The sequence below is a fragment of the Seriola dumerili genome, unplaced genomic scaffold, assembly GCF_002260705.1.
Source record: "Seriola dumerili isolate Sdu_G_001 unplaced genomic scaffold, Sdu_1.0 BDQW01000052.1, whole genome shotgun sequence".
Taxonomy (NCBI): Eukaryota; Metazoa; Chordata; class Actinopteri; order Carangiformes; family Carangidae; genus Seriola; species Seriola dumerili.
In genome coordinates, this window is record NW_019174307.1 from 4,875,129 (window position 1) to 4,890,128 (window position 15,000).

The following is a 15,000-nucleotide window of genomic DNA, read 5'->3' on the forward strand; positions in this document are numbered from 1 at the left end:
TGTCAAATACTGTTTCCATCATGAAGGTAGTAATGCTGTCTGCCTGAATACATTTTTATAAAAAATAAAAAAAAATAAAGCATACACATCTGATTTTGTGGGCGCTTTAGACTTGAACAAAACTTTTATTTAGACTCATTCTGCTTGAGAAAGAAAATATTCCGAAAAATCACAAATGCCTCTCTCTACCTGTAACCTGTACTGCTTAATCCAGACACACGCCCGCGTACACGTTTTCCATCTAAGCCGACTTTAACAACCCTGAAACACTCTCGTACTATTTGCAGATGATTTTGATTTAATGGAAAGCTCCACCAATCAGAAAGTCTCCTGCAAATGATAGGGACGGCAGCAACAAAGTGAGTCCATTTTCTGCCATCAACCCTTTCATCTATGCGCCACGCGCACACATTCAAACACACACAGGCATACAGTATGAACAGACTCAGGCTAATAGGCCTAGCATGGAGCTCAACCATAACAGACCCCACAATGGAGGTAGTCAGTCCTAATGGGCCCCACCGTCGAGATGGGCTAATAGTCCCAATGATGGAGCACTTAAAGTCTAACAGAGGTGCTGTATTATGACCAGCTGGAGAGAGCAGAGAGAGGAAGAGGGAAAAGAAGGGGAAAATATGGGGAGGAGTATAATTATAGGCATCAATAAGAGGTAGAGGAAGGTAACAGACTTAATGCTCAAAGAGGAGGATGGTGTTCTAATTGTAACCTCTTTGTAACCTTTTTGGTTTGTGGCTGAATTCTCCTTTTATCTTGCTCTATGAGGTTTTCTAGGGTAAACATAACTTCTCAACAAAATTTTCTCATGAAAGTCGATTATTCAGCTGTCCATCAGCACAAATATATATGCACATGGACATGTATACAAAAGCATGCGTACATTTACACACACACACACACAAACACACACACACACACACACACACACACACATCAAACAGAGCAACATGGGGCTAGATGGAGGTGAGTACAGCAGTGCATGATTACAACCAGGCAGGCAACCATGCATTCATTATCATACATTCTCATAAATTCACACCACTTTAAATCTGAAAATGAACAGCATGTACGCATACTTTACAACACACAGCGACATTCACATAAACGCACTGGCAACAACAGCGTCTGTCCCTCTCCGGTTCTGGTAGACTCTGTCCTCTCCCATTCTCACCTAATAGATTACCATATTTTTCACAGCCAGTCATACACACATATACACCTACACATACACACACGTGCACAAACACACACACACACACACACACACACACACACACACACACACACACACACACACACACACACACACACACACAGATGACAGAACAGCTAGAGAACCATACTCTCAAACCCATGGTAATTATGTTTGTGGACCATTTAGCTATGGTTGTAGGTATGTATATATACGTGCGTGTGTGTGCATGCATGTGTGTGTGTGTGTGTGTGTGTGTGTGTGTGTGTGTAATATGAATGTTTAGAGGCAGAGGGTTGCCAGATTTTTTTGAATATCAAACATCACATTTGAGCAAGAAAGAGAGGAGATACACAGATCAGGGAGGGTCACACAACTGCAGTCAATTTGGAGAGAATACACAAACACACACACACACACACACACACGCACACACACACACACACACACAGTGTCTGAGAAAGATTCACAGCAACCACATGCCAACTACATGTCAACCATCTGACTGTGTGACCAATCACCACATGAATATTCACAATGGTAAGATGGCTTCTACCATGTGCTCTCACACACACACACACACACACACACACACACACACACCACACACACACACACACACACACACACACACACACACACACACACACACACACACAGATGACTCGCATCTCTGAATTGGCAGGTGGCAGCAGTTCAGACGACAGAGCCAGCTGTCCACTTTAAAGGGCATTTACAACAAATACAGTCTTGACTCTAATATCTGGGTTAACAGTGTGAATGAAACATTACAATAATTACATTCAACTTTTCTAAACCTCTACGCTCTCTCTTCATTAAAGTGAAGAACTAAATTGTAATCCAGCCTTTTTGGCAATTACAGTTTAAATTGGGAGAACCAGTGGAGAGAGTTTCCTCTGTAAGAGAGGAATTTACTATGGGAACATTACAGCAATATGACCTATATTTGTCTTCGCAGCTGGTGCATCGATGGAGACATAACCAATGTGTCCAATGTGTGAAGCAACAGATGATAAACATTCACATTTGCTACTGTAAAACCAGAGGTGTTTTGGAGAAAGGTGGACTATCCCGTACTGCCCTCTCCTCCAGACCATAAGGCCAATCAGAGTTGGCCTTAGATGAATGTGACAAATCAGCAGCTCAGCTTAGATTGAACTGTACTGAATAGCACCAATTTGCCTTCTCAGTCTACCACCATTACATGCAATCAAATGCAGATAGGGAGCTGGAGGTGGGGTGAGCAGACAGAGAGGAAAAATCGAAATGATGCAAAGATTAGGAGGGGGGTGGGAGGGGGGGGGGGGGCGGGGGGGGGGGGGGGGGGGGGGTGTTACAGAACTATCACTAGAAAGAGTGGAAGGAGAGAAAAGGTTGAGATTATCACTGGGCTCTAATCAAGACCCTCTTAAGGTGATGAGAGATGGGGTGTAGAGGACAGGTCTAAATATATCCTTGGGTGTATTATATGGTTTCTTAAGGCACTTAAGGAAAGAAGTGAGGGGGGAATGGGTGGTTAGATGAAAGGATGGATGGAGAGATAAGAGCATTGAAGGAAGGCTTGGTTTGATTAAACTGGAGAATCCACTAGTAATACATAGTTTGCACATTGCTCCACGCTAACGCCATAGAACAGTGTGTTGAGTGATTGCGGGTTAGAAAATGAAAAGGAGACTACAAAGGGCACGACTGAGTCGACATCCCACACCAAAAAAGTAAAAACTATGATTGTGTTTGATTGCCAGCAGAGTGAGGAGGCTTCTCTGCTAAAACTAAATAAATCAATTAATAAATATTTTCCATCTTTTTTGGATGGTTCAGGTTTTACTTATTACATGAATAATAAAAAATACAAATGGATGGATATTGTATTTAAGGGCAGATAACAATAACCAATATTTATCGGTTTGCTTTGGCAGATACCAGTACAATAACTGATAATATTAATCTTACAAATGCAAAAGTGTTAAGGAAATATATATTTTATACTAAGAACTTTATTTTTCTAACCTTCATTTATTTTTAAATATGCAAACTAATTAGTATCAGAACTTATGCCCCCCCCCCTGATAAGCATGTACAGGTTACATGATGATCTACCCTCTGCTGCTGATGTGAAGAGACTCTCTGCTGGTAGAGATGAGGGACTGGATGTTCTCAATATTAAAGTCTCCAAGTGTTTAACTAATCTAAAGATAAATTAAGTGGTGTTCCTAGTCTGCAGCAGGTTCCACATTATCAGCTGAAATTCTATTATCAGAACAATGACTTTCTTACTTATTGTCCGATAATGTACCTGTCACCAATATATTGTGCATCTCTAACCATACAATCATCCAAGTTCCATGAAGTTGTGGTTGAAAAGAAATGTTTTGGATTTGTGTTACATCAATAATTCTGAATAGTTAGATAGATAGATTGACTTACGAGGTCAATTCATCCACAACAAATGTTTTATGATTTAGTGCTGTTGCCATGCAGACAATTTTCGTTTTCTTGCTGTTGTCTCATGACGTCTGCTGCTACAACGTCTGCTGCCGATGCAATGACACAGAGGTGAATAGCATTTTATTTGTGGTGTTGCAAAATTAAACTGGAAAAGCTAGACAGCAAAGTCTCTTTACGATAGTCACATTTAGAAAAAAAAAAAACCCAGAATAAACCTCAGGCCTTGCAGTGGAAAGTTACTATTTTTGCCACTGGTAGAAAAGTCTCTTCAATGGAAAAAAAAAAAACTCTTTTCAGTGAAAAATATTGCTGGCGATGTCCATGGAGGTCTTTATGGGTGAACTGACCTTTCATCAAGTTTGAACTCCCAGGGACTTTCTTCCATATTTCAAGGTCTATCTTTCCTTTGAGACTTGAAGAATTGCATTATAAAGCTAAAAATTGTGTTTCAAATATTGAATGAAACTACCACTGACATTTTCATCTATTTTGTTTTTTCCATACAACTCAAGGTTGCATTTTGTGTGATGATTGGTATAGGTGGGTGACGAAAAAGGAACATACTGTACTCTACAGTACACATTACATAGCTCTACCTATCCATCTCAACTCAGTATTAGCATAAAACTGAGTCAACATAATTGCATACAAAGAGCTGTTTACACAGGAACATTTCTACTCACCACTAGAACATTTCTCACCAATGAGCAAGAGAAAGCACAAAGTTGAGAATGAGGAAAATGGTGGAAGAAATGTTGAAGAAAAAGGTTGACACTTTCAAAGAGAGAGCGCTGAACCTGGTCAATTAAGTAACATTAGTGCATATTAGTCTAATTGCCTAATATTTCACTTTAAATAACGTGCAATTGTGAGATATAATCACTGTGATAAAATGTGACTTTGAAATCTGGAAGTGTTTTTCTGGGTTCTGGTTCAGATAGACCGCTTTAGTAAGTGTATTTTCGAAAGACTGTGGCTTTATTTTGTAGCTCAAATTGCATGCGAGTGTTTTTGTTAAGATCTGCATCTATGTAATGGTCATGTGAAATCCCATTTAAAAAACAACCACAGTCATAAAAAAAAACACATGATATAAGGTAGGTATTATGGTAGAAGGTACAAATTGTTCAGTGAGACACACTGTGTGTGCGTACTTATGCCCCATTCACATTGGAAGATATCGTGTTAAAGTTAATCACATGAAATAGTTCTGACAGATAATTTTCAGGACCTCTTAAGGCAATTAGGGCACCACTCTAACAGTGGTCTGTGTGTGCCTATGAGCATGGGATAGTGTTTCATGAGTGACAAAAAAGGCCTCAGTGTTAATGTTTAAGGGTTATTTTTGTCATGAATGCATGAGGTGTGCAGAGAACGTGCTGGTTTATGTGCCCAAAAAAATCCATACATATGTCTGGATGACATACAGTGATACAAAGCGGGGTTAAGGACAGGTCACCTAACCAGTAAGTTAACCTGTTAATGATCAGTCGGAAAATTTGTTACTGTTGTTATTATACTGACTAGTGGATTCATATGACACCAACAAAACATTATCTTTATAGTTGCTTTCTTACAAAATGACTCGTAAACACACCAAGACTGTAAGACATCACATTTAACAGATGGCACTTTACAAGGTAGTGTAGGCACTGTATTGGTCGTTCGGCAAATACACGCACACACATACAGTTTACATACAAATAAACACCCAAAGGCATATGACTATGAATACATGTTTAAAAATTAAAAAAATCTCCATCTCCTTCTCTCTCTCTGTCTCATATACAGTCACTCACCTCAGAAGGCCAAATCCTATTTTCTTGCTCTTCTTCTCTGTCTCTTCAGGCTCCTCTGTTTTCTTTTTCTCTTTTCCTTTCCCCTTGTTCTTTTCTTTCTTCTTTGTTTTCGCTTTCTTTTTCTTGTCTTTTTTGCCTTTCTCCTCTATCTGATCCCCCGCTCCCTGGCGAGATGAACTACTTGCAGGGGTGTCACGGCCTGAACTCGGCTCCGAACCATCATCTAGAGGGAATGAAAGAAGAAGAACAGAGGTTGGAAAAGGTTGGTTTTCAGTATGATCAGTTATGATCTGTGACCGGCTGATCAATCTCAGATTTATCAAATTTATGCCATCAGAAAGGAAGTTCTTCACTGTGAGTAAAAAAGACACAAAGCTTGCAATTTGTAATACCTGTAAGGTCATGGTAAGCCACGGAGGAACAAAAATGAAAACATTTGTAACAACAAACTTAATCAGAAACTTAAAAACACCATCACCTTGTTGAACATTTCAAGAAGCTAGCAAAGGCAAAGGGGGCAAACTAGTGCCACACTGTTTATCTCACCTGTGCATGACTTCATCTATTTGTTTCATACTTAATAGTCAATGTTATTTTTTATGAACGTACAATTTAATTGTCCATTAAAGAAAAGTTACAAAACGTTTGTATAGCTGTCAATTATAGTTCTTAGAAAGAAAATTGCAATCAGTGCATCTTCAATAACAGCAGTAGTGAAAGAAAAGAACTATAATGGATTGTGTCCACTTCTGCAATTTGTTTAAATCAATGAAACCAGAGACTCAAACTGATCAGGTACCATCCAAGAAGTCCACATACACACAGGCACACGATGCCCCATCTCCACAGCAGATCCATTAACTTTACAGTGAATTAATTAACTCTTAGAAATAAGAAAGCAAAAATGTTCAAGGCGTAAACTGTGATGCCTCATTACTTCTTCAACAGGCTGAAGCTCTGGCCTTGAATAACAATGATCTCACACACACACACACACACACACACACACGGATCACTTGTCAGATTTTATAAGATAACCAAACCAAATTAGTTACTTCAATTGAGATTTAACTTTGTGTGGATCTTCACTTCACCCTTAATTACAAAGACTGTCTTCCAACAGGATGGAAATATAATTATGTGTGTATGTGTGTATGTGTGTGTGTGTGTTTGTGTATGTGTGTATTTCAGCCTGAAGATCCACAGGCTCATGGTTATATCGGTCTTTGTTACGCCAATGTTATTGTCCTCTGTTGTCCTCTGGGGTCTGCGTGATGTAGGGTGTATGCAAGGCTCTTGTGCAGATGCCTGTGCAGCCACTACACTACGAGGGGCACCAACTGCACATGAGCTGGAAAACAAACATGGACGCTGAGTTTGAAGAGAGGCTGTGTGAAGTTTTCTGCCGCCACCCTCACCTCTACAATTCATTCTATGGAATGCGTACACCATGTTGATCAGCAGCTGTCTGTGTATTAGTCTGCAAGCCAGTGTAACCAAGGCCTTAGCCTCCTCATGAGGAGTTAAAAAGTGAACATGACCACAGTGGCCACAGCTGCGATCTCTATAGAACGTCTGTTCGAGCTGTGAATGTGTATTTTCTGAGAGGGTTTTAACACAACACACACAGAATGAGCCTCAATTACAAATGTTTTATTTCCTCTCTTAGATTTGTTCATAAAATCTGAACAGCAAAGTCAGGAAAACCCTACGTCTAAATCACGAAATGCCCACAGACCGCAGCTTGTTCTGACCTACATATAATAATCAGGACTGAATGGGTTGGAACTGGTTGTGAGTAACAGCGGCCTGTCACTACCGTAGCATGAGTAAATATTAGAAGAAAGTATGACAATGATAGCGATGATTGCGATAGCAATGATAATGTGTGATCTGCTTAAAAGCATGTCAGTGAAGTGAGCCAATATTAGAATCGTATCACCGTCACGTCACATCATATGAAGCCAATCAGCGGGCTCTTTCCTTTCTCATAGAAAACTAAAGCATGAAGAAACACCGTGCATCTTCTCTTCTCTTCTCTTGGAACACAGTAGGTTGTACTCTGCTAAAGTCATCCGTGTTTTAGTTCATGGGACAGAACACACCACAAACCACCATAATAAGAATGTGCTCTGTGCGAGACTGCTCCCCAACACTTGTAGGGATGGTGTATGTGAAGAAGGGGACATAAGAAACAGAAAACAAAGAAAAGAAAAAGAGATGGAAAATGAAACAGAAGTAAGGTAACACTACATGTCAGGAAAGACGGAAAGAGAAAGGCAGAAACAACTATTCACCGCTTGACTCCATCCCAGCTGACTTAAGACATCAAAGCCAGTGACTCAAAGCCTCTGTTGAGCGGTCAGCTTGACAACTGAATTTACTGGAAACTCTGAAGCACTGTGGCCTGATCCTGATTCACTCAGGATCCCACAAAATGTATCATCTACACATGAACCCAGATTAAACATTACTTGTGAACTAAAATGTTCTGCAATGTTCTCCCTCCTAATCACCAGTGGTCCGTAGGTAAAACAGCTAATCCACCTCTCAACAACTGACAGATGGTAATCAATAAACATTTATATGTGACATGGAAGTGAGGATATAATTTAAAGTGGAAAAATAAACAAATGTAGAGAAAGAGAGACACAGAAAGAGACAGAGAGAAAAAGAGATAGATAGATCTTCAGTGCGTGCTGTAGGGCACTGTTATCTGTCAATTAACAGCAGCTCTCAAAGTGTTGAACATTTAGAAAGATGGTGACAGATGTGGCCACCGCGTGTGTGTGGTGTTGACATGCCCTATTAGTCCTATCCTGTGTGAGAGTAGTGATCTGAAACAGCCCAACTCATTACTCTGCTGGTGACTGATAAGAGTTTGCTGCTAATAATACAGCTGGGAATTGAACTGCACTGCCCCCCCCCCCCAATCCCCTCTCCAGTGAAACAAACCAAGCAGCTACCATTTAGCTCCTGGATAAATATTTAAAGCGAAAGCCCAACGCAGCACTGAATCACATACTGCGATGAAATGCTACTGCATTGCTTCATATGTGTTGATGATTTGATGTACTTATCGCAAAGCCCTTGTCTAAGACGTAAGCCATGTTATGGGGGAAATGGTGACATACGGAAGGAAGAACGGAAAACAGCAAGTGACATGCACGAACGTCCTGTAGGATTATCCCGTCATAGTAAACATTCCTCAATCAGCAATTTCAAAGCATTTTTGGATATTTCTTTCCTTCTTTCTTTTTTTTTTTTTTTTTAACTGCTGTGACATCACTGATAAAGGTGCAAGAAGTGCAACGTGTTGGAAAGATTCAGGGTAAATGTTGACTTTAATATGCAATATTTAGTATATTATCTGTTTTGTGTCCAAATGTCTGCAGATATAAGCACCAAAAGAGCACACATTCATACACACATGCCCCCCAACTTAACACCCCTTTCATCTCTCTTACCATCATCGTCTTCAGGTGGCCCGTCATAGGATTTATCAATAGCTGCCCTGAAGCTCTCGTTGCAGCCTCTTCCCCTGACCATATTTGGACGAGGACGGTGGAATGGGAGGAGTTCGTTTTTCCTGCTGACCTCTGACATGGCCGTCTGGAGACTCTCCAGCGAACTGGACTTCTTCAGGCCGAGGGTAGGGCCGAGTTCGACAGGACCTGATGGAGCTGAGGTGGTAGACGGAGACACAGAAAAGGCAGATATGAACGTATGTACGTAGTATATGTGTTGCATCAGAAATACTGCTACAGTAAAAACAAAAAACCTGAAAAGTTTGTACATGGTAGGACATGGCCATATCTTTCCGAGTCTGATGAGCCTATCAAATAGGTTCATCCCTGCTGTACTTTGCTCTGATTGGGTTAAAAAAGCCTGTGGAGACACAGACTGGGAGCCAGTATGACCACGACATGGCTGAACTCGGGAGAGAGAAAGAAAAAAAAGAATACAGTGATGCAGTTAACTATGCTGTTGTTGAGATTATGATGGATGGGAAGTCTGTTTCACTGTTACTGGTTCTCCATCGATCATCTCAAGTATGCTGTGAGAGATATTACTGAGGGAGGGAGGGATGCAGCAGAAAGGATGATGGAGAGGAGAGGGATGTATGAGAAGACAGAACAATGGAAGAAGTATTCAAGGGAGAGATCAGAGATATTGTGAAGATAGGTTGTGAAGCTTCATAATTTCCTGTGTATATAGTTTCCAAGTGGTAAAAAAAAAAAAAAAAAAGCAAGACATGGCTGCATGTTCTGCATTAAGCAGAGTACCTAACAATTGTTGCTATCCAGCTGCTGAAACTCAGCGAAAGCCAATGCCATGCTTCCTGCTTAAGTTGGACCAAGTTCAGCCTCGAGGCTCATTGTGATGTCCCCACCACTAACGAGGACCGCCGATTGTAAACCAAAGGAGGGAAAGAGGGTAACGTGTGCTTCCAATTTGGTGTGTCACCTAAAACAGGGAGGACACTGATGGCAGGCAAGATGTGGAGAAAAGGGATAGGAGGAACGACGACAGGGAGAGAGCAAATTAAGTTTCCTCCATGGAATTCCACGGTGGCGGGGAGGAAGACAGAGAAAAATGATAGGAAGGGTGGAAGGCCGGGCGTGCTGCCAGCTCAAAATACTGCTAATCCTTACACACATACACACACACACACACACACACACATTTTGGATTCCTTGCTGGCTGTGGCTTGTCGATATGATGCCACTGTGATTCATGATGGCTAAACCTGCATCACTTTAGCTAATGATTCCCTATACACACATGACCGCTCTGTGTGCGTGTGTGCGTGTGTGTGTGTCCGGTGTCAGTGTCTCAGAGCAAAAGAGATGAGAGGACTGATGTGACTTCCACATCTATTTAAACAACCATTAACCAAACACACACACACACACACACACACACACACACACATAAAGAGTAATAACACACCTAGAATGTATGCACATACATAATTTAAGTTGCCTGCTGGGAGAGAAGACGGACAAGGGCCATAACTCCCATCCATAAAGATGGTCCACATGGCATTCAGATGTATACTGAAGCAGCAAACCCCATGCAAGTGCTATGTGATTAATCTATATTGAATCAACCCTTGATTGATGCTGAGGATTTTTCGATACGGCAAGACAGATACACATCTGCATGATGTGATGATAACACAAAGTTTTCTTGTGTATACCAAACTTTGATTAATTACACACAATAGAGGACATGTTATTTCCAAACTGCACAAGGATTTATACAAAATAACTTCATTTTTAGATTAAGTGACACTATTTACACAATGGTGGATGTTTTAGATTAATAGTCATGGAACCCATAAGGATAGGCAGCTATGGCCCTTATAATTCACTGTGAAGAATGACCTTGAAACAAAGTCAAGTTATATTTGTTATGATATGTTAGTACATGACTGACCATTTCACTTTTGGCCAGATATCTGCAGACCATCGCCTCTGGTTTTCGCACCACTGGTCTTTCCAAATGTGCGATTGTCTTTGCAAAGAGTCACTCAGATCTTTCATCGAGCAATCTTGATCAAAAATCAAGGTCAACAGGATCTGCTCAGCATTTCCATATGCGCCACAGGGTATGACAGTTAAATTGTTAACATGTAGTTCACCTGTACAGAAGAATCTGCATGTGTTATAACCATTGATAACCAAGTTTATAGCTTCCAGACGCTTAATAAGACTGTGTACCCTCTGCTGCCGGTCTGAAGTAAACTTCAGGCTTCAATCTTAGAAAAAATATTAACAGTTTTTAAAGAGGCATGTATATAAAAACACATTTTCATTTTTAGGACAAAGAGTGGAGTGTAATATTTAAAAAAAATAAAAGGTTACATATGCCCATTTCAATAGGTAATCCACTGTTTGAAATCTCTAAGGCCCGTGGATTAGAGCTGCCAGTAACATCTGAACCAAGGCCACCAAAGGCATGAATAAACTCAACATGAGTTGTCCAGGATTTTTGATGTATTATTCCTTTTATTCACACTCCAATCAGTGTCCTGAAACTCTTCGAGCCAACATGTATGCACTTGCCAACAACATTCTCAAACACACAAGCACAATCAAAGTTAAAACAGCATCTGACCATTTTCATTTTCAGTTACAATCCAGCATACTTATGCCTTGATTTGGACACATCGGTGTTTACTTGCCGCTACTGCTTTCTCTAGATCAATACAGTCTATGTGAACCATGTGTGAGTTCTTCATTTAAACTCAATGCAAGGTGGCAGGGTCAGGGTTGATTCTCTGGGGAATCTACAAAGTTTGAGGGCGAATGCAGTCTAATAGAGCCGGTGACCTCTGAGTCCAAACTTGTCTGATTGCAGACGGTTGGATTGTAGGATGATATAAACTGTGTTAAAAATAGCTTAGTGTGGTTATCAGGGAACACACACACACACACACACACACACACACACACACACACACACACACACACACACACACACACACACACACACACACACACACACGCACACGCACCACACACACACGCAAACACTGGGTGATGAGCATGCTTCCACATACTGAAACATACACACAAACACACACTTGGTCTCTCACACACACATAGTATTTTGCTGCGAGTAGCAGGATTTGTGTCACAAATGTAATTACTGCTGTCCAACTGTAAGATGATAGAATTAAGCTGCTTTTAAAGAGAGAGAGAGAGAGAGAGAGAGGGAGAGAGAGGGAGAGAGGGAGGGAGTGACAGAGAAGGGATGACGAGCAAGACAAGAGTAACAAAGTGGTTTGAGGGAAAGGATAGGAAAGTGGGGGGTTGGCAGAGGAAAACCGACATTGTGAAAGGATGCTACAGAAAGAGAGACAAAGAGAACAAGCTTGGGAATGAACGACAGAGGATAGGAGTGACAACAAGAGACAGAGTAGGAGAGAAGAAATTAAAAATTAAAAACAAAACACAAAGACAGAGAACGCCGAGCTATCCCAAGGCTATTTTGTTGGCAGGAAGGCAATAGGCTACTTTCAAAGTCAAAATTACACCGAGCAGTGGCTTAGCAGCAGGCTGCAGCAACAAAGCCAGCAGACTCAACAACAGCACCAATAAAAAGATGCGACTCAATTTCTGCATTCTATTTTTGCATTAATACACACCCAAAAAACAGTTTTTTTTAGTAAAGAGAATATTCAACTTCTATCACTGTCCCACCAGTGGAGGTCCCCCTGTGTTTCAGCCTAGAGTTGAAGAAAAACGGCACATCACAGCCAAAATACGTCACTACCCAACCCAGCCGCTATGGCATTATGAAACCATTCTATTTATGCAATCAGGCAATGTTTAACAAGACATATACAGAATTATTTATATATTACAGGATGTTTTACATGAATAATCCATCCTAAATGCAGTCACATGGATCTTTAAAACTGTGTGATTAAATTTCCTCAACCTGCGAACATTTGTAAGAGGTATGCGTGTGCACAATGCACAGAGAGTATGTGTCAGCGTGCATGTGTGTATCTGTTGTGAAATATCTTAGGTTGTTCCTGGAAACAAGATTTTCTTGTATATCATATATGTGAGTGTTGTGAGGGTCAATCTCCCAGAGGATGAAAAGCGGTTTTATTATCCCTCAGGGCTTCATATTAATTGAATGGGCGTCACAAACAATAAAAAAACATGTGACATCATCCTCAATCTCATGTCTCAGATCAGCATTTACTGGTTCCCTTCGAGCTTGATGCAGATGCTGCAGCGCTGGACAGCCTCAATTTAAAAAGAAATACTAAGAAATAAATGATGCAAATGTAACATGGTGAATTGCTTTCTACAGAAATTGTGCTGTAACCCAAAGGTAACACGGCTGTTTCCCAACAGAAGTGTCATTTCAATATCTTTAATGTCAAGTTAAAGAATGAAACTCTGAACTTACTTACCCTTTGTCTGAGCAGTGGGAAGTCCTGATTTGTCAAGGTTTTAACAAAAGTGTAACTAAACAGAGACAAAAACCTCTAACAATTGGACAGAACTTGAAAGTCCATCTAATGATAGTAATGTCATTCTCTAACACCTGAGCTGACACGCAAAGCTGAGAAAATGGCCATAACCATCACACTAACTACAGTTAATCATTTTGTCAATGCCTCTTGCATTTGCCCCAGGTTATTTAGCCAGTGAACACAGATTCAGAAAATGAAATAAGGCGTAATGACCCCGCGATCAATATCGTTGCCTCACCTTAAACACATGGGAGTGTCTTTCTGTTTTGATTGCAAGCTGAGGATCCCTGATATTCTACTTTTCAAATGTGTTTCTTAACGATGATTACTTCAGTCCTTCCTTACACAAATATGTCACTAAGAAATGGTGCTAGAAAAAAAAAAAAAAAAGTTTAATAGTATTATTTTTTGGGCAGTTGCAGAAATTTCACATTAGTTATTGATTCTTCTTACAGCAGAGAAAAGCTGCATGCAGTCCCTCTGAGAGGAAGACGCAGTATCTCTCATGTATACAAGCAAGAACATACACTCTTCAACAGGCCCACAAAACTCTTCCGAAATGAATCCATCACAGGGAAAGCAACTGATTGGTTCAGGACAGAAACAAATGGCCTCCATCCCCTCATGTTTCTCTCTCTCAGCCATCAGACAATGTACAGCACAACAAATGTCAGTGATCAGTGTGTGAAGCTTGATAGAGATGAATGGCTGCACCAGTAAGAAACGACGGCTCTGACCATCTCCTGATTACTGCTCACCTTTATTGCCTTACTGGGGGAGATAGAGAGGGGTCAAAGGCCATTCAATATACAGAGAGGCAGCCGAGAGTACACACACACACACACACACACCATGAAATGTCAGTGTGTGCTAAACATAGAGGCTGGAGCCAGATACCTTCACTACAACAAAACGTGAAGTATGACGGTTAAAAATGACAGAGAAGCGGTGAGTGCTTAGTTCAGCTGTTTAAATTCTGTGTCTAAGAATGACTGTAAAGTGCTAATGTGTGGTGGCACTGAGTAGAGTTCGCACACATCCACACACAAAGACGCGCTGCTCTCCTTGTGACAAATTAATCCATCAATCCACATCAGCCTAACAAGGTGGCATTCAGGTTAATTCCACAGCAAAGTCTGTAAGAGCCAGTGAGACAGGGAAACAATGAAAAACTGAATAGAAAAAATATCCCAGAAAAAAAAAAACAGAGAGAGAGAGAGAGTGAGAGAGATGAAGAGAGAAATAAAGAGACAATCACAGCGAGAAGGAGACAGAAGGGGATATAGAGAGATCCAGTTTTGGCAGAGCTTGTCAGTGTGCGACTGTTGTCAAAGTCAAAGTTCCACTAGGGAGAGATTCAGACAATGGACTGCACCAGTCTCCCTCAGCATCACACTGGCCCCCTGACACACAGACACACAGACACACAAAGACACACACACGCACACACAGACATTTTCAGAGAGATGCTGTTCGTTCTAAGCTCCTCTGTCTGTTTGTCAGTCTCTAAGCCTGAATGG

General features: G+C 40.8%; 1 protein-coding gene across 1 annotated transcript in view; it reads right to left on the reverse strand.

The window, feature by feature from the left end:
- The window catches only part of LOC111218203 (partitioning defective 3 homolog B-like), a 198,203-nt gene that overhangs the window by 75,653 nt on the left and 107,550 nt on the right, over positions 1-15,000 (reverse strand). Inside the window, exons 19-20 of the mRNA XM_022740380.1 lie at positions 8,946-9,161; positions 5,479-5,701 (exon numbers count right to left, since the gene is read on the reverse strand). Coding sequence (XP_022596101.1) covers positions 5,479-5,701; positions 8,946-9,161 — 439 coding nt within the window. The remainder of the gene's footprint in view (positions 1-5,478; positions 5,702-8,945; positions 9,162-15,000) is intronic.